Below are 24,875 nucleotides of genomic sequence, written 5' to 3'. Positions count from 1 at the left end.
TGCCCTCGTGCAAAAACTACCAGTGCAAGGAGGGGACGGAGTGCAAGATGGTGGACGGGTGGCCCAAGTGCGTCCCGCTTCCCTCGTGCAAGAAATTCCGTTGTGAGGCAGGAACACGGTGCAAGATGGTGGACGGGTGGCCCAAGTGCGTCCCGTTGCCGTCGTGCAACAACTTCCACTGTGAAACAGGGACCCAGTGCAAGATGGTGGACGGGTGGCCCAAGTGTGTCCCACTTCCCTCGTGCAACAACTTCCACTGTGAAGCGGGAACGAGGTGCAAGATGGTGGACGGGTGGCCCAAGTGTGTCCCGCTTCCCTCGTGCAAGAACTTCCGTTGTGAAACAGGGACCCAGTGCAAGATGGTGGACGGGTGGCCCAAGTGTGTCCCACTTCCATCGTGTCAGAACTTCCGCTGTGGGGCAGGGACCCAGTGCAAGATGGTGGACGGGTGGCCCAAGTGCGTCCCACTGCCGTCGTGCAACAACTTCCACTGTGAAACAGGGACCCAGTGCAAGATGGTGGACGGGTGGCCCAAGTGTGTCCCACTTCCCTCGTGCAAGAACTTCCACTGTGAAGCGGGAACGAGGTGCAAAATGGTGGACGGGTGGCCCAAGTGTGTCCCGCTTCCCTCGTGCAAGAACTTCCGCTGTGGTGCAGGGACCCAGTGCAAGATGGTGGACGGGTGGCCCAAGTGTGTCCCACTTCCATCGTGTCAGAACTTCCGCTGTGGGGCAGGGACCCAGTGCAAGATGGTGGACGGGTGGCCCAAGTGCGTCCCGCTGCCGTCGTGCAACAACTTCCACTGTGAAGCGGGAACGAGGTGCAAAATGGTGGACGGGTGGCCCAAGTGTGTCCCGCTTCCCTTGTGCAAGAACTTCCGCTGTGGTGCAGGGACCCAGTGCAAGATGGTGGACGGGTGGCCCAAGTGTGTCCCACTTCCATCGTGTCAGAACTTCCGCTGTGGGGCAGGGACCCAGTGCAAGATGGTGGACGGGTGGCCCAAGTGCGTCCCACTTCCCTCGTGCAACAACTTCCGTTGTGAAACAGGGACCCAGTGCAAGATGGTGGCCGGGTGGCCCAAGTGCGTCCCCGCCCCCTCCTGTCAGAACTTCCCCTGCAAGAGCGGGACGCGGTGCAAGATGGTGGCCAGGAGACCCAAGTGCGTCCCCACCCCCTCGTGTCGCCACTTCCGCTGCGGCGAGGGCCTGCGCTGCAAGATGGTGGCCGGGTGGCCCAAATGCGTCCACCTCCTGCCCTCCTGCCGCCCCATTCGCTGCCCGGAGGGCACCCAGTGCAAGATGGCCGACGGGTGGCCCAAATGCGTTCGCAAGCAGCTCTTCCAGCGGGAAGCGCCGTCCCCTCCGGCTCTCCCCGTGTCACCCTCGTGCCACCGTCACCCGTGTCCCCGCGAGGCCACGTGCGAGGTGGTGGAGGGTCGGCCCCGGTGTGTCGCAACCAAGATGGCGCCCAGACCTTCTTGCAGGGACATCCGCTGTCCCAAAGCGACCGCTTGCAAGATGGCGGATGGGTGGCCCCACTGTGTCCAAAATGGCCCCTCCTCCTGCCAGACCATCCAATGCCAGAAGGGAACCACGTGTCAACTGGTTGATGATTGGCCGAGGTGTGTCCCACCCAAGACGCCCCCGACGGCGCCTTGCGGGGACGTCCCATGTCCCCAAGGAACCTCCTGCAAGATGGTCGACGCCCAACCCCGTTGCGTCCGCGACCCGCCCTCCTGCGACGACGTCCAATGCCAGGCGGGGACCGTCTGTCACATGGTGGCTGGGTGGCCTTGGTGCGGGCCAATCAAGAGCTCGCCCTGGGAACCCGCCCCCAAACCGCCGACGTGCGACGCCATCCGGTGCCGCCAGGGGACGATGTGCAAGATGGTGGAAGGGTGGCCCAAGTGCGTCGGGCCCCTCCCCTCCTGCGGTGACATCGAGTGTCCCCGCGGCACCGTCTGCAAGACGATTGGCGGTTGGCCCAAATGTCTCCACAACCCGCCCTCCTGCGGCCACTTCCGGTGTCCCAAGGGGACCACGTGCCTCATGGCGCGGGGTTGGCCACGGTGCGTGCAGAGGGGGCCGACCCGACACCAATCGGCTTCGCCCGTTCGGGCGGGAAGCGGGAAATATTCCGACGCCCCACCCAGGGTGAAACCGGCCTGCACCGATGGGGGGTGCGGGCGTGGGAGCACGTGCAAGATGGTGGACGGTCAACCACGGTGTGTCCATGACAAGACCAGTATGAGGCAGCCATCTTGCGGGGACACCCGGTGTCCCCAAGGGGCCACGTGCAAGATGGTGGACGGTCAACCACGGTGTGTCCACAACCCGCCCTCCTGTCACGACATCCAATGCCAGAAGGGAACCACGTGTCAAATGGTTGATGATTGGCCACGGTGTGTCCAAATCAAGACCACTCTGGGGCAGCCATCTTGCAGGGATGTCCAGTGTTCCAAAGGGACCACATGCAAGATGGTGGACGGTCAACCACGGTGTGGCCATCACCAACCCTCCTGCAGTGACGTCCACTGTCCCCAGGGGACCACGTGCCACATGGTCAGTGGGTGGCCCCAGTGTGTCCAAAATCGTCCCTCCTGCAGTGACACCCAGTGCCAGAAGGGAACCACGTGCCAGATGGTTGACGGTTGGCCACGGTGTGTCCACACCAAGATGCCCTCCAGACCACCCTCTTGCAGTGACGTCCACTGTCCCCAAGGGACCACGTGCAAGATGAGTGATGGGTGGCCCCAGTGTGTCCACAACCCGCCCTCCTGCCAGGACGTCCAGTGCCACAAGGGAACCACGTGCCAGATGGTTGACAGTTGGCCACGGTGTGTCCAAAGCAAGATGTCCCCAAGGAGACCATCTTGCAGGGACATTCACTGTCCCCAAGGGACCACGTGCAACATGATCGGTGGCCAACCACGGTGTGTCCACAACCCGCCCTCCTGCAGTGACACCCAGTGCCAGAAGGGAACCACGTGCCAGATGGTTGACGGTTGGCCACGGTGTGTCCAAAGCAAGATGTCCTCCAGACCACCCTCTTGCAGTGACGTCCACTGTCCCCAAGGGGCCACGTGCAAGATGACCGACGGGTGGCCCCAGTGTGTCCATCACCAGCCCTCCTGCCAGGACATCCAGTGCCACAAGGGAACCACGTGTCAGGTGGTTGATGGTTGGCCACGGTGTGTCCAGACTAAGACTTCCCTGAGGCGACCATCTTGTAGGGACGTTCAGTGTTCCAAGGAGACCACGTGCCAGATGGTGCAGGGGTGGCCCCAGTGTGTCCACAACCTGCCCTCCTGCAGTGACGTCCACTGTCCCCAGGGGACCACGTGCCACATGGTCAGTGGGTGGCCGCAGTGTGTGCAAATTCGTCCCTCCTGCAGTGACACCCAGTGCCAGAAGGGAACCACGTGCCAGGTGGTTGACGGTTGGCCACGGTGTGTCCAAACCAAGACCTCCATCAGGAGACCTTCTTGCAGTGACATCCACTGTCCCCAAGGGGCCACGTGCAAGATGACCGACGGGTGGCCCCAGTGTGTCCATCACCAGCCCTCCTGCCAGGACGTCCAGTGCCAGAAGGGAACCACGTGCCAGATGGTCAATGATTGGCCACGGTGCGTCCAAACCAAGACCTCCATGAGGAGACCTTCTTGCAGCAACGTCCACTGTCCCCAAGGGACCACGTGCCACATGGTCAGTGGGTGGCCCCAGTGTGTCCAAATTCGTCCCTCCTGCAGTGACACCCAGTGCCACAAGGGAACCACGTGCCAAATGGTTGACGGTTGGCCACGGTGTGTCCAAACCAAGATGTCCCCAAGGAGACCTTCTTGCAGGGACGTTCAGTGTCCCAAAGGGACCACGTGTAAGATGCTACAGGGGTGGCCCCAGTGTGTCCATCAACAACCCTCCTGCCAGGACGTCCAGTGCCACAAGGGAACCACGTGCCAGGTGGTTGATGGTTGGCCACGGTGTGTCCAAACTAAGACTTCCCTGAGGCGACCATCTTGTAGGGACGTCCAGTGTCCCAAGGAGACCACGTGCCACATGCTGCAGGGGTGGCCCCAGTGTGTCCATCACCAGCCCTCCTGCAGTGACACCCAGTGCCACAAGGGAACCACGTGTCAGATGGTTGACGGTTGGCCACGGTGTGTCCAAACCAAGATGTCCCCAAGGAGACCATCTTGCAGGGACATTCACTGTCCCCAAGCGACCACATGTAACATGATCAGTGGCCAACCACGGTGCGTCCACAACCCGCCCTCCTGCCAGGACATCCAGTGCCACAAGGGAACCACGTGTCAGGTGGTTGACGGTTGGCCACGGTGCGTCCAAACCAAGACCTCCATCAGGAGACCTTCTTGCAGGGACGTCCAGTGTCCCAAGGAGACCACGTGCCAGATGCTGCAGGGGTGGCCTCAGTGTGTCCATCAACAACCCTCCTGCAGTGACGTCCATTGTCCCCAAGGGACCACGTGCCACATGGTCAGAGGGAGGCCACAGTGTGTGCAAATTCGTACCTCCTGCAGTGACACCCAGTGCCAGAAGGGAACCACGTGCCAGGTGGTTGACGGTTGGCCACGGTGTGTCCACACCAAGACCTCCATCAGGAGACCTTCTTGCAGTGACATCCACTGTCCCCAGGGGACCACGTGTAAGATGACCGATGAGTGGCCTCTATGTGTCCATCACCAACCCTCCTGCCAGGATGTCCAGTGCCAGAAGGGAACCACGTGCCAGATGGTTGATGGTTGGCCACGGTGTGTCCAAACCAAGATGTCCCCAAGGAGACCTTCTTGCAGTGACGTCCACTGTCCCCAGGGGACCACGTGCCACATGGTCAGTGGTTGGCCCCAGTGTGTCCATCACCAGCCTTCCTGCAGTGACATCCAATGCCAGAAGGGAACCACGTGTCAGGTGGTCAATGGTTGGCCACGGTGTGTCCAAACCAAGATGTCCCTGAGGAGACCTTCTTGCAGGGACATCCAGTGTCCCAAAGGGACCACGTGCAGGATGACCGACGGGTGGCCCCAGTGTGTCCACCACCTGCCCTCCTGCCAGGACATCGAGTGCCACAAGGGAACCACGTGCCAGGTGGTTGACGGTTGGCCACGGTGCGTCCAAACCAAGACCTCCATCAGGAGACCTTCTTGCAGTGATGTCCAATGTCCCAAAGGGGCCACGTGCAAGATGCTGCAGGGGTGGCCTCAGTGTGTCCATCAACAACCCTCCTGCAGTGACGTCCACTGTCCCCAAGGGACCACGTGCCACATGGTCAGTGGGTGGCCCCAGTGTGTCCAAAATCGTCCCTCCTGCAGTGACACCCAGTGCCAGAAGGGAACCATGTGCCAGATGGTTGACGGCTGGCCACGGTGTGTCCAAACTAAGACTTCCCTGAGGCGACCATCTTGCAGTGACGTCCAATGTCCCAAAGGGACCACGTGCAACATCGTCGACGGTTGGCCCCAGTGTGTCCATCACCAGCCCTCCTGTAGGGACATCCAGTGCCACAAGGGAACCACGTGTCAGGTGGTTGACGGCTGGCCACGGTGTGTCCAAACTAAGACTTCCCTGAGGCGACCATCTTGTAGGGACGTTCAGTGTCCCAAAGGGACCACGTGCCAGATGCTGCAGGGGTGGCCCCAGTGTGTCCATCACCAGCCCTCCTGCCAGGACATCCAGTGCCAGAAGGGAACCACGTGCCAGGTGGTTGACGGTTGGCCACGGTGCGTCCAAACCAAGACCTCCATCAGGAGACCTTCTTGCAACGACCTCCACTGTCCTCAAGGGGCCACGTGCCAGATGCTGCAGGGGTGGCCCCAGTGTGTCCATCACCCGCCCTCCTGCAATGACATCCAGTGCCAGAAGGGAACCACGTGTCAGGTGGTCAATGGTTGGCCACGGTGTGTCCAAACCAAGATGTCCCTGAGGAGACCTTCTTGCAGGGACATCCAGTGTCCCAAAGGGACCACGTGCAACATTGTCGACGGTTGGCCCCAGTGTGTCCACCACCTGCCTTCCTGCAGTGACATCCAGTGCCAGAAGGGAACCACGTGCCAGATGGTTGACGGTTGGCCACGGTGCGTCCAAACCAAGACCTCCATCAGGAGACCTTCTTGCAGTGACATCCACTGTCCCCAAGGGGCCACGTGCAAGATGACCGACGGGTGGCCCCAGTGTGTCCACAACCCGCCCTCCTGCCAGGACGTCCAGTGCCACAAGGGAACCACGTGCCAGATGGTTGATGATTGGCCACGGTGTGTCCAAACCAAGATGTCCCCAAGGAGACCATCTTGCAGGGATGTTCACTGTCCCCAGGGGACCACATGTAACATGATCAGTGGCCAACCACGGTGTGTCCACAACCCGCCCTCCTGCCAGGACATCCAGTGCCACAAGGGAACCACGTGCCAGGTGGTTGATGGTTGGCCACGGTGTGTCCAAACTAAGATTTCCCTGAGGCGACCATCTTGTAGGGACGTTCAGTGTCCCAAAGGGACCACGTGCCAGATGCTGCAGGGGTGGCCTCAGTGTGTCCATCACTCGCCCTCCTGCAGTGACATCCAGTGCCAGAAGGGAACCACGTGCCAGGTGGTTGACGGTTGGCCACGGTGCGTCCAAACCAAGATGTCCCTGAGGAGACCTTCTTGCAGGGACATCCAGTGTCCCAAAGGGACCACGTGCAACATTGTCGACGGTTGGCCCCAGTGTGTCCACCACCTGCCTTCCTGCAGTGACACCCAGTGCCAGAAGGGAACCACGTGCCAGATGGTTGATGATTGGCCACGGTGCGTCCAAACCAAGACCTCCATCAGGAGACCTTCTTGCAGTGACATCCACTGTCCCCAAGGGGCCACGTGCAAGATGACCGACGGGTGGCCCCAGTGTGTCCACAACCCGCCCTCCTGCCAGGACGTCCAGTGCCACAAGGGAACCACGTGCCAGATGGTTGATGATTGGCCACGGTGTGTCCAAACCAAGATGTCCCCAAGGAGACCATCTTGCAGGGATGTTCACTGTCCCCAAGGGACCACATGTAACATGATCAGTGGCCAACCACGGTGTGTCCACAACCCGCCCTCCTGCCAGGACATCCAGTGCCACAAGGGAACCACGTGTCAGGTGGTTGACGGTTGGCCACGGTGTGTCCAAACTAAGACTTCCCTGAGGCGACCATCTTGTAGGGACGTTCAGTGTCCCAAAGGGACCACGTGCCAGATGACCGATGGGTGGCCCCAGTGTGTCCATCACCCGCCCTCCTGCAGTGACATCCAGTGCCAAAAGGGAACCACGTGTCAGGTGGTCAATGGTTGGCCACGGTGTGTCCAAACCAAGATGTCCCTGAGGAGACCATCTTGCAGGGACATCCAGTGTCCCAAAGGGACCATGTGCAACATTGTCGACGGTTGGCCCCAATGTGTCCATCACTCGCCCTCCTGCAGTGACATCCAGTGCCAGAAGGGAACCACGTGCCAGGTGGTTGACGGTTGGCCACGGTGCGTCCAAACCAAGACCTCCATCAGGAGACCTTCTTGCAGGGACCTCCACTGTCCCCAAGGGGCCACGTGCAAGATGACCGACGGGTGGCCCCAGTGTGTCCATCACCAGCCCTCCTGCAGTGACATCCAGTGCCACAAGGGAACCACGTGTCAGGTGGTTGACGGTTGGCCACGGTGTGTCCAAACCAAGATGTCCCCAAGGAGACCATCTTGCAGGGACATTCACTGTCCCCAAGGGACTACGTGCAACATGATCAGTGGCCAACCACGGTGCGTCCACAACCCGCCCTCCTGCCAGGACGTCCAGTGCCAGAAGGGAACCACGTGCCAGATGGTTGACGGTTGGCCACGGTGCGTCCAAGCCAAGATGTCCCCAAGGAGACCATCTTGCAGGGACGTCCAGTGTCCCACGGAGACCACGTGCCATATGCTGCAGGGGTGGCCCCAGTGTGTCCACTCCCAACCTTCGTGCAGCCACATCCACTGTCCCAAGGGCACAACCTGCACCGTGACACGCGGGTGGCCCCGCTGCGTTCCCGCCTTTTCCACCTTCAGATCCGTCTCCTGGGGCCGCCCCGTTTCCATCCCATCATTTTCCCCAGGCCTCTCAACATCTCCTTTATCCTGCACCGGCCCCCACTGCGTCACCGTCCCCACGTCCTGCCAGAGCGTCACCTGCAAACCCGGCACGGCCTGCGTGGTGGTGCACGGCCACCCCGCCTGCGTGTCCCGCCCCTCCTGCAAGAACCTCCGCTGCCCGCCGGGAACGGGCTGCAAAGTCCTCCACGGGTGGCCCCGTTGCATCCGCGTCCCCTCCTGCGACGAGTTGAGGTGCCCGAGCTCGACGACGTGCCGGGTGGTGCAGGGGTGGCCCGAGTGCGTGAGGATGACGAGGAGCCCACGCGCCGCCTCCTGCGCCGACTCCTCCTGCAAATCCGGGACCGTTTGTCGCTTGGTGGACGGCAGCCCCCGCTGCGTCCCCCCCGAGCCCACCTGCGCGGCGTTGAGCTGCCCGGAAGGTACCACCTGCCACGTGGTGGAGGGTTGGCCCAAGTGCCTGCCCGACCAACCCACCTGCAGCGCCGTCCGGTGCCCCGTCGGCACGGCTTGCCAGACGCTGGGCGGTTGGCCCACCTGCGTGCCCAACAAGCCATCCTGCGACGCTGTCCGGTGCCCGCCTGGGACCACCTGTCAGCTGGTGGAGGACTGGCCCAAATGTGTGCCCAACAAGCCATCTTGCACCGAGGTGCATTGCCCGGCGGGGACGACCTGCCAGATGGTAGACAACTGGCCTACGTGCGTGCCCAAGAGGCCATCTTGCGTCGAGATGCGTTGCCCATCCGGAACGACGTGCCAAATGGTGGAGGACTGGCCCAAATGCGTGCCCAAGAAGCCATCTTGCGACGATGTGCATTGCCCATCCGGAACGACGTGCCAGATGGTGGAAACCTCCCCCAGCTGCGTCCCCACCAAGCTGTCGTGCAAAGATCTGCATTGCCTGAAAGGGACGACGTGCAAGATGGTGGAGGGTTGGCCCAAATGCACAGTCGACGAGCCGTCCTGCAACGGCCTGAGTTGTCCATCCGGAACGACCTGCAAGATGGCGGAAGCCTCCCCCAGCTGCGTTCCCATCAGCCCCTCTTGCAACGACTTGAATTGTCCATCCGGAACGACCTGCAAGATGGCGGAAGCCTCCCCCAGCTGCGTTCCCATCAGCCCCTCTTGCAACGACGTCCATTGCCCGAAGGGGACAAGGTGTAAGATGGTGGAAACCTCCCCCAGATGCCTCCCCGTCTCGCAGCCCCCCCTCGTCTGCCACGTTTTGGGGCGTTGGCGTTACCGGGCTTTTGATGGGCAGAGCTACGGTTTGGCCAGAACTTGCACCCAGACGTTGGTGACCACCTGCGGCAACCGGTTGCCCGCCCTGCAGGTCACGGCAGGTGGCCAAGTGGGCAGGGGACCAGCTGCCACCTTCGGTCACGTCACGCTCCGCGGTGACGACTACGAGGTGGTTCTGCTCCAAGGAGAGGAAACGATGGCGAGGGTGAGGATACGGCCCCGGGGGTCTTCTCCAGGAGGGGACCCAAGTGTCCGGGGTTTCCCACCCCATTCCCAACCCCCGGACGCCATAACTGGGAAGGGGACACCCCCGCACCGTGTCTGGATGTCCCAGTTGATGTCCCCTCCCCGCAGGTGGCCGGGCGCCCGGCCCGCCTGCCCCTGTCCCTGGCGGGGGGCCGGGTGCGGGTGGAGCGTCGCGGGGGCCAGCGGCGGGTGACAACAATGGCGGGCGTGCGGGTGGCCTTCGGCGGGGACGGCGCGGTGACGGTGACAGCGCCGGAGACGCTACGGGGACAACTCTGCGGCGGCTGCGCCCGGCCGGAGGAGGGGGACAGCGGGGGGCAGGGGCTGCAGTGTCGTGAGTGGGGCCGGGGGGGGCAGGGGGGAAGCAGTGGGAGGAGTGGGGGTGCGGAGGGTGGGGTGGAGGACGAGGTGAAGAGGGAGGGAGGGACAAAAACCAGTGGGAAGATGATGAAAGGATGGAGAAATGGGTGAGGAAGGACGGAGAGATGGACGGAGAAGGGTTTAGGGATGGAGGAAGAGTGGAAGAAGGATGAAGGGACGGAGAGATGGAGGGAGGAGGATGGAGAAACAGGTGAAGGAGGATTTAGGGATGGAGGGAGAAGGATTTAGGGATGAGGGATGGATGGAGGAACAGTGGAAGGATGATGATGGGATGGAGACAGGGATGAAGGAGGATGGAGAGATGGATGGAGGAGGATGGAGAGATGGAGAAACAGGTGAAGGAGGATTTAGGGATGGAGGGAGAAGGATTTAGGGATGGAGAGATGGAGGGAGGAGGATTTAGGGATGAAGGAACAGTGGAAGGAGGATGAAGGCATGGAGAGATGGATGGAAAAGGATGGAGAGATGGAGGAAGGAGGATTTAGGGACAGAGAGATGGAGGGAGGATGGAGAGATGGAGAAACAGGTGAAGGAGGATTTAGGGATGGAGGGAGAAGGATTTAGGGGTGGAGAGATGGATGAAGAAGGATTTAGGGATGAGGGATGGATGGAGGAACAGTGGGAGGATGACAAAGGGATGGAGGAAGGAGGATTTAGGAGGGAGAGATGGAGGGAGGAGGATTTAGAGACGGAGAAATGGAGGGAGGAGGATGGAGAGATGGAGGGAGAAGGATTTAGGGATGAAGGAACAGTGGAAGGAGGATTTAGGGATGGAGAGATGGATGGAAAAGGATGGAGAGATGGAGGAAGGAGGATTTAGGGATGGAGGGAGAAGGATTTAGGGATGAGGGATGGATGGAGGAACAGTGGGAGGATGACAGTGGGATGGAGGAAGGAGGATTTAGGGACGGAGAGATGGAGGGAGGAGGATGGAGAGATGGAAGGAGACTGGAAGACGGACGAAGGGTTGGAGACATGGACGAAGAAGGACGGAGGGTGGGAGGAGGGAGGGAGAACCTGGGCAAGGAGGGAGGGAGGGGAGGGATAAACGGGGGACGTTGGGGTGGAGGGATGGCGGGAGGGATGGCGGGAGGGATGGCGGCGGGAGGGATGGCGGGAGAACCCTTCCGGAAGGACAACCGGGATCCATCATGGCTCCTCGTGTCCCCACAGCTCCATCCTGCTCACCCAAAGACCCCCGGGAGCCCTGCGTGTCCCCCCCCGTCCCCCCCGTCCCCGCCACCTGCTCTGCCCTGGGCATGGGTCACCTCCGCACCTTCGACCGCCTCCACCGCGACGTCGCCGTCTCCTGCGTCCAACTCCTGGTTGGATCCTGCCGCGGCGAGGGGGCGGAGCCTTTCCGTGTATTGGTGCGCGGCGGCCCCGGCGGCATCGTGGGCGCTGAGGTCCTCGTGCAGAGCACGCGCGTGGGGCTGGAGGCCGGGCAGGTGACGGTGAGGAGCTCTAAGGGCGGAGTAAGGGAGGAGGAGGGCGTGAGTATGGCGGTGGGAGGGCGGGGAGTGAGTAAGAGCTGCAAGGAGGGAGGTGGGAGGGCGGAGTAAAGAGGTGAGTAACTAGGGAGGCTGAGCAGCACTTTCTCCCCGTGCTGGAAGTAAGTGGGGATGCGTGTGTTGGCCAAGGGATGAGTAGGGAGTGAGTAGTGGGTGTAAAGAGTGTTTCGGCTGGTCTGGAGGGCCTAAGGAGTGAGTAGTAAGCAAGTAACGAGTGAGTAACACGAGTGGATGAGCAAGCTGGGAGGCTATAGGGAATCTAGAGTTGTCTGGGATGTGTAGTAATTTAAGAGTGAGTAGTGAGTTAGTAGCAAGTGTGTAAGGAGGGAGTAAGAGGTGAAATGTCGTAAGCTGAAAGTTAAGTGCTGAGTAGTGAGTGAGTAAAGCATAAGTAGTGAGTAAGGAGGCTTATTCCCAACCAGTCCCCACCACAAGATGTCTTGGAGGGCCAAGTAGCACTTTCTCCCGGTGCTGGTAGTAAGTAGGGATGTGTGTGTTGGCCAAGGGATGAGTAGGGAGTGAGTAGCGGGTGTAAAGAGTGTTTCGGCTGGTCTGGAGGGCCCGAGGAGTGAGTAGTAAACAAGTAACGAGTGAGTAACACAAGTGGATGAGCAAGCTGGGAGGTTATAGGGAACGTAATGTTGCCTGGGATGTGTAGTAAGTTAAGAGTGAGTAGTGAGTGAGTAGCAAGTGTGTAAGGAGGGAGTAAGAGACAAAGCGGTGTAAGCTGGAAGTGCTGAGTAGTGAGTAAAGCATAAGTAGTGAGTAAGAGGGCTTGTTCCCAACCAGTCCCCACCACAAGATGTCTTGGAGGGCCAAGTAGCACTTTCTCCCGGTGCTGGTAGTAAGTAGGGATGTGTGTGTTGGCCAAGGGATGAGTAGGGAGTGAGTAGCGGGTGTAAAGAGTGTTTCGGCTGGTCTGGAGGGCCCGAGGAGTGAGTAGTAAACAAGTAACGAGTGAGTAACACAAGTGGATGAGCAAGCTGGGAGGTTATAGGGAACGTAATGTTGCCTGGGATGTGTAGTAAGTTAAGAGTGAGTAGTGAGTGAGTAGCAAGTGTGTAAGGAGGGAGTAAGAGACAAAGCGGTGTAAGCTGGAAGTGCTGAGTAGTGAGTAAAGCATAAGTAGTGAGTAAGAGGGCTTGTTCCCAACCAGTCCCCACCACAAGATGTCTTGGAGGGCCAAGTAGCACTTTCTCCCGGTGCTGGTAGTAAGTAGGGATGTGTGTGTTGGCCAAGGGATGAGTAGGGAGTGAGTAGTGGGTGTAAAGAGTGTTTCAGCTGGTCTGGAGGGCCTGAGGAGTGAGTAGTAAGCAAGTAACGAGTGAGTAACACGAGTGGATGAGCAAGCTGGGAGGCTATAGGGAATCTAGAGTTGTCTGGGATGTGTAGTAATTTAAGAGTAGTGAGTTAGTAGCAAGTGTGTAAGGAGGGAGTAAGAGGTGAAATGTCGTAAGCTGAAAGTTAAGTGCTGAGTAGTGAGTGAGTAAAGCATAAGTAGTGAGTAAGAGGGCTTGTTCCCAACCAGTCCCCACCACAAGATGACTTGGAGGGCCAAGTAGCACTTTCTCCCGGTGCTGGTAGTAAGTGGGGATGCATGTGTTGGCCAAGGGATGAGTAGGGAGTGAGTAGTGGGTGTAAAGAGTGTTTCGGCTGGTCTGGAGGGCCTGAGGAGTGAGTAGTAAGCAAGTAACGAGTGAGTAACACGAGTGGATGAGCAAGCTGGGAGGCTATAGGGAACGTAACGTTGCCTGGGATGTGTAGTAAGTTAGGAGCGAGTAGTGAGTGAGTAGCAAGTGTGTAAGGAGGGAGTAAGAGGTGAAATGTCGTAAGCTGAAAGTTAAGTGCTGAGTAGTGAGTGAGTAAAGCAGTCCCTAGCACAAGCTGCCTTCCAGGCTGGTACAAAACAGCGAGTAGCGTGTGAGTAAACTCTGAGTAACTTGCGAGTAAGCCATGAGTAGCAGGGAAAACAGGCTCCAGGCTGGCCGAACGCAGATTTTTCCCCCCGTGACCCCCATTTCAGCCTCATTTCCCCCCCCCCGCAGGTGAACGGCGTGCCGACCCGCCTGCCCCACGTGGTGGGGGCCTCGTCGGTGGCCCTGGAGGCCCGGGGTTGGGAGGTGACGGTGAGGACCCCCCAGGGGGTGAGGGTGGCCTTCGACGGGCGCCACGGCCGGGTGAGCGTGCGGGTGCCGGGTGTTTACGGCGGGCGACTGTGCGGCCTCTGCGGGGACGCCGACGGGGACCCCCGTAACGACGCGGCGCCGGCGGCGGGGGGAGCGGCAGAGGAAGGGTGCGGGGAGGTTTTGGGGTGCGGGGACACGGCGGGGAAAGGTCAGGCTGAGGGCGGGGGTGAGTGCGGGGTGGTGCTGAGTAAAGAGGGGCCCTTCCGGTTCTGCCACGCGAGTGTTCACCCTGAAACCTACTACCGGGATTGCGTCGCCGACCGGTGTCACCGCGAGGGGCCCTGCCGCGTCCTCGCCGCCTACGCCGCCGCCTGCCAGGAGGCCGGGAAGAGGGTCCTGGAATGGCGGGGGAAGGGCTTCTGCCGTAAGTCGCCCACCCCCCCTCCCCCCACCCAGGGGTCCGGGTTGGGGAGGGGGGCAGGGGAGGGTCACGGACCCATAAGAGGCAGTTTGGGGGTATGGGGGGGGGGGGGGGGGGGGGGATACACGGCCCCATAGAGCACCCAGGGGACACCCAGGCACCCAGGGGGGGCCCAGGGACACAGGTGGGTGGGGGGGACACGGACCCATAGAGCACCCAGGGACCCCAGTAATTTGGGGGGGGGGGACAATATGGACCCATAGAGCACCCGGGGGGGTCCCATACGGCACCCGGGGGAGACCCAGGCACCCAGGGGGGGCCCAGGGACACAGGGGGGTGGGGGGACACGGACCCATAGAGCACCCAGGGGGGTCCCAGACACCCAAGGGTGGTCCCAACCCCAACATCCCCCTCTCTTCCTCCCCCCCTCCCAGCACCCAACTGCCCCGCGGGCACCCACTACACCGTCTGCGCCCCCGGCTGCACCCAAGGGTGCCGGGAGGGCTGCGTGTCCCCCCTCGGCGCCGGGGGCGCCCACGGGTGCTCGGTAGCACCGGGGACAGCAGCGGGTGACAGCGGCCCCCCCGGGACCTGCCGGGCCGTGGGGACCCGGCACTACCTGAGCTTCGACGGGGCGGCCGTGGCCGTGGCTGGCAACTGCTCCTACGTGGTGGCCCGGAGCTGCGGCCCCCCCGGGGTTGACCCCGGGTTCGACGTCACCGTCACCGACCTGGCCCGGGGTGGCAGCGGCAGCCGTAGGGTGACGGTGACCGTGGAGCAGCACCGCTGGGTGCTGAGCGGAGGGCGGCCCGGAGTCGTGGAGGTGAGGAGGGGCAGGGCGGGAGGGGGAGATGGAGGGAGGAGGTTGGATGGATGGAAGGAGAGGGGGGGGATGGAGAAGGGTGGAGGGGTGAAGGCTGGAGAAGGTTGGATGGAGAAGGACGGGTGGAAGGAGGATGAATGGACGAAGGTTGGAGGAGGTTGGTTGGGTGGATGGGTGAGGGATGGGTGGAGAAGGTTGGATGATTGGAGGAGGTTGGAGAAAGTTGGATGGATGGATGGATGGAGGTTGGAGAAGGTTGGACGGATGGAGGTTGGAAGGATGGAGGTTGGAAGGATGGTTGGATGTTGGAGAAGGTTGGATAGATGGAGGTTGGATGGATGGAGGTCAGATGTTGGAAGGATGGAGGTTGGAAGGATGGAGGTTGGAGAAGGTTAGATGAAGGTTGGATGGATGAAGGTTGGATGGATGAAGGTTGGACGTTGGAGAAGGTTAGATGAAGGTCAGGTGGATGGAGGTTGGAAGGATGGAGGTTGGATGGTTTGTTGGACGTTGGAGAAGGTTGGATGGAAGGATGAAGGTTGGATGGATGGAGGTTAGATGGATGGTTGGACGTTGGAGAAGGTTGGATGAAGGTCGGATGGATGAAGGTTGGATGGATGAAGGTTGGATGAAGGTCGGATGGAAGAAGGTCAGATGGTTGGTTGGACGTTGGAGAAGGTTAGATGAAGGTTGGACGGATGGAGGTTGGACGGATGGAGGTTGGACGGACGGATGGAGGTTGGACGGATGGAGGTTGGATGGACGGATGGAGGTTGGACAGACGGATGGAGGTTGGACAGACGGATGGAGGTTGGAGAAGGTTGGACGGATGGGTGGGTGGAGGAGGACAATCAGACGCTGTCTCGGTGGAGGACCAGGGCGAGCAGCTGACCAGGTGCCACATGTCCCCCCCCAGGTGGACGGCACCGCGGTGCCGCTGCCCTTCTGCCTGCAGAGCCGGGCCGTCTGCGTGACACCCCAGGGTGCCACCACCCTCCTCCTCCTGGCCCGCTCCGGCCTACGCGTGACCGTCGGCCCCGGGGCGGCGGTGGCCGTCACCGTGTCCCCGCGGCACCGCAACGGCACCTGCGGCCTCTGCGGCAACTTCGACGGTCACCCCTTCAACGACCACCTCCACCTCTCCAAGGCCACCTCCGCGGCCACGTGTCACCGGCCCTGTCCCGGTCCCGCGTGTCCCCCGTGTCACCAGCCCCCCAAAAAAGCCTTCGTCCACACCAAGCTCTGTGGTCTCCTCCGGGCCACCAAAGGACCTTTTGGGGCTTGTCACGCCTTGGTCCACCCCGGGATCTTCTTCGACGTCTGTCTGCGGGAGCTCTGCGAAGCCCCTGGGGACAACGAGGTCCTCAGGGAGGTCTTGGGGGCCTACGAGGCCACTTGTCACCAGGCCGGAGCTCGGGTGGGACCCTGGAGCACCCCCACCACCTGCCGTGAGTTGGGGACCACGGGGTGGGAGGTGTCCTCGGGGGGGGGGGGGGGCTCTTCGGGGTCTACAATGGCCACCCAAGATGTCCCTCCGTGTCCATGGGTCCACCCATGATGTTCTCCAGCTCTGCCCACACCCGTGACATCTCTCCGTGTCCCTCCACGACGTTTCTCCAACCAGCCACGACATCCTCACGTGTCACCCCCATGGTGTCCCCCATGTCAATGTCCACCCGTGACAGCTCCACGATCACCTTTATGTGTCCCTCCAGGTCCTCCTCATGTCTCCATGATGTTCTCCACCTCTCGTGTCCACCTGTGACCTCCCTACGTGTCCATGAGATCTTCTATCTCCATGCTGTCCTCCATCTCTGTCCATCCATGACATCTCCACGTGTCCATGATGACCTTTGTGTCCCTCCACATCCTCCTCATGTCTCCATGATGTTCTCCACCTCTTGTGTCCACCTGTGACCTCCCTACGTGTCCATGAGATCTTCTATCTCCATGATGTTCTCCACCTCTCGTGTCCACCTGTGACCTCCCTACGTGTCCATGAGATCTTCTATCTCCATGCTGTCCTCCATCTCTGTCCATCCATGACATCTCCACGTGTCCATGATAACCTTTGTGTCCCTCCAGGTCCTCCTCATGTCTCCATGATGTTCTCCACCTCTCGTGTCCACCTGTGACCTCCCTACGTGTCCATGAGATCTTCTATCTCCATGCTGTCCTCCATCTCTGTCCATCCATGACATCTCCACGTGTCCATGATAACCTTTGTGTCCCTCCAGGTCCTCCTCATGTCTCCATGATGTTCTCCACCTCTCGTGTCCACCTGTGACCTCCCTGTGTGTCCATGAGGTCTTCCATCTCCATGATGTCCTCCAACTCTGTCCATCCATGATAACTTCATGTCTCCATGATGTTCTCCACCATGAGATCTTCTGTCTCCATGATGTTCTCCATCTCTCGGTCCACCTGTGACCTCCCTACGTGTCCCTCTCTAGTGTCCCCCGTTTCTCTTCACCCGTGACATCCCGTGTCCTTCCATGATCTTCTCCACCCCTACGTGCCCACAGCGACCCCAACACACCCCCGATGTCCTTCACCTCTCCGCCCATCCCTGTCTCCTCCCTGATGTCCCCAACCTGTGTCACCTACAGCCCCGTGGTGCCCCGAGGACTCTCGCTGCCGCCCGGGTGACAAGTGCGTCCCCCACCGAACGCTGCTGCCGCGGGACCTGCCCACAGGTGAGGGGACAGCGTGGATGGATGGAGAAACCATCCAGGAAGTTCTTCAGGGACTTCTCCATCCATGGAAGAGCAGAAATGGATGGATGGACAAACCAAAGAACGTTGGTGGCTTCTCCATCCATCTGCTCCAAGATGGACGGTTGGGGAGAGGGGCGGAGAAACCATCCAAGATGGACGGTTGGGGAGAGGGGCGGAGAAACCATCCAAGATGGACGGTTGGGGAGAGGGGTGGAGAAACCATCCAAGATGGACGGTTGGGGAGAGGGGTGGAGAAACCATCCAAGATGGCTGGCTAGGGGGAAGGGTGGAGAAACCATCCAAGATGGACGGTTGGGGAGAGGGGTGGAGAAACCATCCAAGATGGACGGTTGGGGAGAGGGGTGGAGAAACCATCCAAGATGGACGGTTGGGGAGAGGGGTGGAGAAACCATCCAAGATGGACGGTTGGGGAGAGGGGTGGAGAAACCATCCAAGATGGACGGTTGGGGAGAGGGGTGGAGAAACCATCCAAGATGGACGGTTGGGGAGAGGGGCGGAGAAACCATCCAAGATGGACGGTTGGGGAGAGGGGCGGAGAAACCATCCAAGATGGACGGTTGGGGAGAGGGGTGGAGAAACCATCCAAGATGGACGGTTGGGGAGAGGGGCGGAGAAACCATCCAAGATGGACGGTTGGGGAGAGGGGTGGAGAAACCATCCAAGATGGACGGTTGGGGAGAGGGGTGGAGAAACCATCCAAGATGGCTGGCTGGGGGGAGGGGTGGAGGGGGGGGACACAGAAGCCCCCCCTGACCCCGTGTCCTCCCCCAGGGGAGCTCCTGGGAGCGCCGCCGCTGCGAGGCCTCGGCCACACCCTGGTGGCCCCCGGGAACGTCGTTGGTCAATTCTTGGGGTGGCCCCTGGGGGGTCTCCGGCCCCTCCCGGGTGTCCCCTTGGTCCCGTAGTGTCCCCAAGGGACACCCCAGGGGCACCCAAGTGTCTGGGGGGGGGTGTGTGTGTCCCCTCCCCTCGTTCTGTGTCATCCCACCCCAATTTTTAATTAATAAAACCCCTTCTGGCTCCAGATTAACGAGGGGTGTCTGCTCTGTCCCCTCCCCCACCTTGGGGACACCTTGGGGACACCTTGGGGACATCCCCTCCCCCCCACCCCCAACTTTTCCACCACAAACCAAACCCAGGACCAGTTTAACCCTTTATTGGCCGGGCCACCACCCCGGTGACAGCGATGTCCCCTCCCCGCCCTCGGTGACAACTGTGTGTCCCCACCCCTCCCCGGTGTGGGGGATGGCGGTGTCACCTCCCCCCCACCCCCGTGGTGACACGGATGTCCCCTCCCCGGGGGACGCTCAGATCTTGCCAGGGAAGGTCCCCTCCTCGCGGTACTCGTCCCACGTTGTCACCTGCGGGGTGACACGGTGACAGTGTGAGGGGGGGACACGCGGTGACATCATGGGGGGGGCACGGGGACATCGTGGGGGACGCAGAGACTATGGGGATGTCACAGGGGACATGGGGACACCGTGGAAGACACAGGGACATCGTGGGGGACACGGGGACCCCAGTGACATCGTGGGGGACACGGGGACCCTGGTGACATCGTGGGGGACACAGGGACCCCATTGACATCGTGGGGGACATGGGGACACTGGTGACATCGTGGGGGACACGGGGACACCCTGGGGGACATGAGGACCCCGGTGACATTGTGGGGGACACGGGGACCCTAGTGACATTGTGGGGGACACGGGGACATCCTGGGGGACACGGGGACCCTGGCGATATTGTGGGGGACACAGGGACCCCGGTGACATCATGGGGGACATGGGGACCCTAGTGCCATTGTGAGGGACACAGGGACACCCTGGGGGACACAGGGACCCCAGTGACATCGTGGGGGACACGGGGACACTGGTGACATTGTGGGGGACACAGGGACACCCTGGGGGACACAGGGACCCCAGCGACGTCGTGGGGGACATGGGGACACTGGTGACATTGTGGGGGGTCATGGGTACCCCCTGGGGGACATGAGGACCCTAGTGACATCGTGGGGGACACGGGGACACCCTGGGGTACATGAGGACCCTGGTGACATCGTGGGGGACACAGGGACACTGGTGACATTGTGGGGGACATGGGGACCCCCTGGGGGACACAGGGACCCCAGTGACATCGTGGGGGACACAGGGACACTGGTGACATTGTGGGGGACATGGGGACCCTAGTGACATCATGAGGGACACAGGGACAGCCTGGGGGACACCACAGAGGACACAGGGACCTTGGTGACATTATGGGGGACATGGGGACACCCTGCGGGTCACAGGGATCCTGGTGACATCATGGGGGACATGGGGACACCCTGGGGGACACGGGGATCCTGGTAACACCCTCGGGGACACTGTGACACCCTGGGGGACACGGGGATCCTGGTGACACCCTCGGGGACACTGTGACACCCTGGGGGACACGGGTACTACAAAGACATCATGAGGGAGGGGACCCTGGTGACATCGTGGGGGACACAGGGACACCCTGGGGGACATCATGGGGGCATGGGGACAGCAAGGGGACACTGAGGGCCACGGGGATGCTGTGGGGACACTGTGGGGAACCTGAGGGCCATAGGGACACTGTGGGGACACTGAGGGGACCCCAAGGGACATGGGGACACTAAAGGGATCCTGAGGACTGTGGGGACACCCTGGGGACACCGAGGGGACCCCGAAGGCCATGGGGACACTAAAGGGATCCTGAGGACTGTGGGGACACCGTGGGGACACCGAGGGGACCCCGAAGGCCATGGGGACACTAAAGATGATCCCAAGGACTGTGGGGACACCTTGGGGACACCGAGGGGACCCCGAAGGCCATGGGGACACTAAAGGGATCCTGAGGACTGTGGGGACACCCTGGGGACACCGATGGCCATGGGGACACTAAAGGGATCCTGAGGACTATGGGGACACCCTGGGGACACCGAGGGGACCCCGAAGGCCACGGGGACACTAAAGGTGATCCTGAGGACTGTGGGGACACCCTGGGGACATCGAGGGGGACCCTGAGGGGCCAGGGCCATAGAGACACCAAAGGGGACCCCAAAGGGAACAACATGGGGACAACTTAGGGACTCCGAAGGGACCCTGAGGGCCATGGGGACACCAAAGGGGACACCTTGGGGACACCTTGGGGACACTCACCCAGGAGGTGGGGCAGAGGGACTTGTAGACGCGATAGTACCACTGGCAGGGAGTAGCGTCCGCCCCCTTGGCCGCCATCGCCTTCTCGCAGCGGTGGAAATCTGGGGCGGGGAGGGACAAAGGGGACAAGGGAGGGGACATGAGGGGACACGAGGGGACCCCAAGTGTCCCTCAAGCCACTTCCGCACCCCTCGGGGACCCCCCAAAAAGGCCGGGGGGGGCGGGGTTCGTACCCAGGTAGTTCTGCCAACAGTTCCGGGTCTGGTTCTGGTTGGGGAAGCGGCTGTCGAACGGCGCCGTCTTGTAGCGCTCCAGCTTGGCCTTGATGTCCTCTGCCATGGCTGGGGGGGGGGTAATTAACGAGGTAATTAATTCATCAGGATTAATTAGGAAGCCTCTGGGATTGATTAATCCACCCTGGGAATAATTAATCCCTCCCCACTTTCGAACTCGTAGTAAGAAAGAAAATTGTAAGAACAAAGGGGCTGGTAATGGGGTGGGGGGCACCCTGAGAAAGAATAATTAACAGAGATAATTAAGTCCTTGAGACTAATTAACACACTCTACAATCAATTATCAATCATTTTCCAATAATCAACAGTCCTTGAGTAATAATTAACGACTCTTCAAGAATAAGAAGTGGGATTATAACAAGGGGACAGTAATACAAAACGAAAAAGACCCCACTGTGCGGTAATTAATGAGGCTAATTACCCTCTCAAGACTAATTAACCCCCCCTGGACTAATTAACAACACCCCAGGTAATAATTAACACCCCCCTTGGAATGAGAACGGGATTATAACAGGGGGATGGTAACAAAGGGGCTGGTAATGGGGTTGGGGCACCCTGAGAAAGAATAATTAACAGAGGTAATTAACTCCTTGAGACTAATTAACACACTCTACAATCAATTATCAATCATCTTCCAATAATCAACAGTCATTAAGTAATAATTAATCACTTCTAGAATAAAGAGGGGGATTATAACAGGGGAATAGTAAGGCAAAAAGACCCCAATGTGGGGTAATTAATGGGGCTAATTACCCTCCCAAGACTAATTAATACCCCCCCAGACTAATTAACACACCCTTGGGACTAATTAACAACACCTCAGGGAATAATTAACACCCCCCTTGGAATGAGAAGGGGATGGAAACAGGAGGATGGTAACATAGAGTGGGGGGCACCCTAGCAGGGGACAATTAACAGAGATAATTAACGCCCAAACACTAATTAACACTCTGTAAAATCAATTACCAACCCCTTCCCAATAATTAACAATCCCCTTGTAATAATTAATAACTCTCCAAGAACAACAAAAGAAATTATAACAGGGGAATGGTAATGCAAGAAGGAAAAGACCCCAATGTAGGGTAATTAATGGGGCTAATTACTCCTCCAGACTAATTAACACCCCCCTGGGACTAATTAACAACACACCAGGGAATAATTAACCTCCACGGGAATGAGGAGGGGGAGAGTAACAGGGGAAGGGGAATGGTGGGGAGTGTTGGGGAGGGGGGCACAGCGGTGGGTGGTAATTAATGGAGATAATTAACCCCCCAGGACTAATTAACGTCCTCTGGGATTAATTAATAACACTCCGGGAATAATTAACCCGAAGGGGAATAATTAACACACACACCCCCACCCAGGAATGGGGAGTGTAAGGGGGGGGGGGGGTGAGTGTTGGGGGCGGGATTTCCCCCAGCGTGGGGTAATTAACGCGACTAATTAACTCCCCACGACTAATTAACAATCTCCTGAGACAAATTAACACCCCCCCCCCCCGGAATTAATAAATAATCTTCTGGGATTAATTAATGCCCCACGGGACTAATTAACGCCCTCTGGGATTGGGTGGTTGAGAAGGGGGGGGGGGGGGGGTGTGTGTGTAATTAACGGGGCTAATTAACGCCCCCGATAACGAGGGGGAGGGGATTGAGAGGCGTAGGAAGTCGCCGGGATGGGGGGAGCCTCCCAGTAACCTCCCAGTAACCTCCCAGTGCCCTCCCAGTGCTCCCAGTTACCCCCTCACCGGGTGCCACCGACTCCGCTCAAAGTGACTTTCAGCGCCGCGGCCCTCCCGCCGGAACCAACGAGACGCAGCGAGGGGGTGGCCCAGAGCGCCGAGGGAAGTGACGTCACGCCGCTCCGCCCACTCCTAGGGAAGTGAAGGGGGGGGAGCAGTCAAGATACGGCGGGTAGAGCGGCCAAGGCGGAGGGAGGGATGGGAGCGTGGAGGACTGCGGTGACCATAGAGACGGGGCGGGGAAATGGCGGCGGGAGGATCTTCCCGATCGTACCCGGAACTGCACCAAAATGTCCCGAAATAGCCCCAAAACGCTCCGAAGCGGCTCCAAAGTACCTCCGGGAGCAGAAAGTTGGCGTTAACAGCCTCGGTGTGCCCCCAAATGCCCTCTTCTTGCCCCAAATATCCTCCCAGGACCCCAAAAATGGCCCCCAGAGCCCCCAAGTATCCCCAAATCCCCCCCGGGATCCCCCAAATGTCCCTAAATCCTCCCCCAGGATCCCCAGAATGGCCCCCAGGACCCCAAATATCCCCAAATCCTCCCCCCGGACCCTAAAATAGCCCCCAGAACCCCCAAATATCTGCAAATTCCCCCCCAGGACCCCTAAAATCCCCCAATCCCCCTCCCAGGATCCCCAAAACGGCCCCTAGAGCCCCCAAATATCCCCCCAGGATCCCTAAAATGGCCCCCAGGGCCCCCAAATATCCCCAAATCCCCCCCCAGCACCCCCAAAATGATCCCCAGGACCCCAAATCCTCTTCCCAAGACCCCAAATATCCACAAATCCCCCCCCTCCGGACCCCAAAAATGGCCCCTAGGACCCCAAATATCCCCAAATCCCCACCTGGATGCCCCAAATGTCCCCAAGAACCCCCAAATATCCCTAAATCCTCCGCCAGGACTCCAAATATCCCCAAATCCTCCCCCTGGACCCCCAAATATCTGCAAATTCCACCCCCCGGACCCCAAATATCCCCAAATCCCCCCCCAGCACCCCCAAAATGATCCCCAGGACCCCAAATACCCACAAATTCCCCCCCCCGACCCCCAAAAATGGCCCCTAGGACCCCCAAGTATCCCTAAATCCCCACCGGGATGCCCCAAATGTCCCCAAGAACCCCCAAATATCCCTAAATCCTCCACCAGGACCCCAAAAATGGCCCCCAGGACCCCAAATATCCCCAAATCCTCCCCCCAGGAGCCCTGAAATGGCCCCCAGAGCCCCCAAATACCCCCCTGGATACCCCAAATGTCCCCAAGAACGCCCAAATATCCCCAAATCCTCCCCCCCGGACCCCTAAAATGGCCCCCAGGAACAAAATATCCCCAAATCCCCCCCCCCCAGGATCCCCAAAATATCACCAATTTCCACCCCCCACCCACCTGGATCCCCCAAATGTCCCCAAGAACCCCTCAATTCCCCCAGAATTTCCCCAAATATCCCCCAGGACCTCCAACACCCCCTCCTCCGGACCCCTAAATGACCCTCAAGACCCCCCAAATCCCCATCCCTGTCCCCAAATGCCCCCCAGGACCCCCAAAAACCCCATTTCTGTCCTCAAATCCCCCCCAGGACCCCTAAAAGCCCCATTTCTGTCCCCAAATCCCCCCCAGGACCACCAAAAGCCCAATTTCTGTCCCCAAATCCCCCCCAGGACCCCCAAAAGCCCCATTTCTGTCCCCAAATGCTCCCCAGGATGCCCAAAAGTCCCATTTCTGTCCCCAAACCGACCCCAGGACCGCCCACCCATCCCCAGAACCCCCCCCCCCCAATCCCCATCCCTGTCCCCAAACCCCATCCAAGACCCCTTAAGTGCCCCATCCCTGTCCCCACCTACCCCCAAGACACCCAAAACCCGCATTTCTGTCCCCAAATCTACCCCAGGACCCCCCAAAATGCCTCATTCCTGTCCCCAAATCCCCCCCAGGACTCCCCAAAGCTCCATTTCTGTCCACAAATCGACCCCAGGACCCACTAAAATGTCTCCAGACATCCCCAGGACCCCCCCAAAATAATTTTCAGGACCCTCAAACACCCCCCAGAACTCCCAAAATCCCCATTTCTGTCCCCAAATTCCCCCCTCCTC

At 59.9% G+C, this 24,875-nt stretch overlaps 1 protein-coding gene across 1 annotated transcript; it reads right to left on the bottom strand.

The window, feature by feature from the left end:
- Window positions 1–18,733: 18,733 nt before the first annotated feature.
- COX6B1 (cytochrome c oxidase subunit 6B1) lies at window positions 18,734–22,919 on the bottom strand. Its single transcript, XM_074930356.1, has 4 exons — window positions 22,794–22,919; window positions 20,987–21,094; window positions 20,754–20,854; window positions 18,734–18,953 (listed from the first exon to the last, which is right to left on the bottom strand). Exons 2-4 carry the CDS (start codon window positions 21,090–21,092, stop codon window positions 18,900–18,902), a joined length of 261 nt encoding a protein of 86 aa, XP_074786457.1. The 5' UTR covers window positions 21,093–21,094; window positions 22,794–22,919; the 3' UTR covers window positions 18,734–18,899.
- Window positions 22,920–24,875: the final 1,956 nt, after the last annotated feature.

Source organism: Athene noctua, chromosome 33, assembly GCF_965140245.1.
Source record: "Athene noctua chromosome 33, bAthNoc1.hap1.1, whole genome shotgun sequence".
In the NCBI taxonomy this organism is placed as follows: domain Eukaryota; kingdom Metazoa; phylum Chordata; class Aves; order Strigiformes; family Strigidae; genus Athene; species Athene noctua.
The sequence above is the reverse complement of the archived record's forward strand: the minus strand, read 5'-3'. Positions and strand labels throughout refer to the sequence as shown.

Bases quoted from the DNA above. Each gene is read 5' to 3' on its own strand.
- COX6B1 (XM_074930356.1), bottom strand. From the start codon at position 21,092: ATGGCAGAGGACATCAAGGCCAAGCTGGAGCGCTACAAGACGGCGCCG. The intron at 20,855-20,986 runs GTACGAACCCCG...TCCCCGCCCCAG, and splicing joins CTGTTGGCAGAACTACCTGG to ATTTCCACCGCTGCGAGAAG. The intron at 18,954-20,753 runs GTGAGTGTCCCC...GTCACCCCGCAG, and splicing joins CCCTCTGCCCCACCTCCTGG to GTGACAACGTGGGACGAGTA.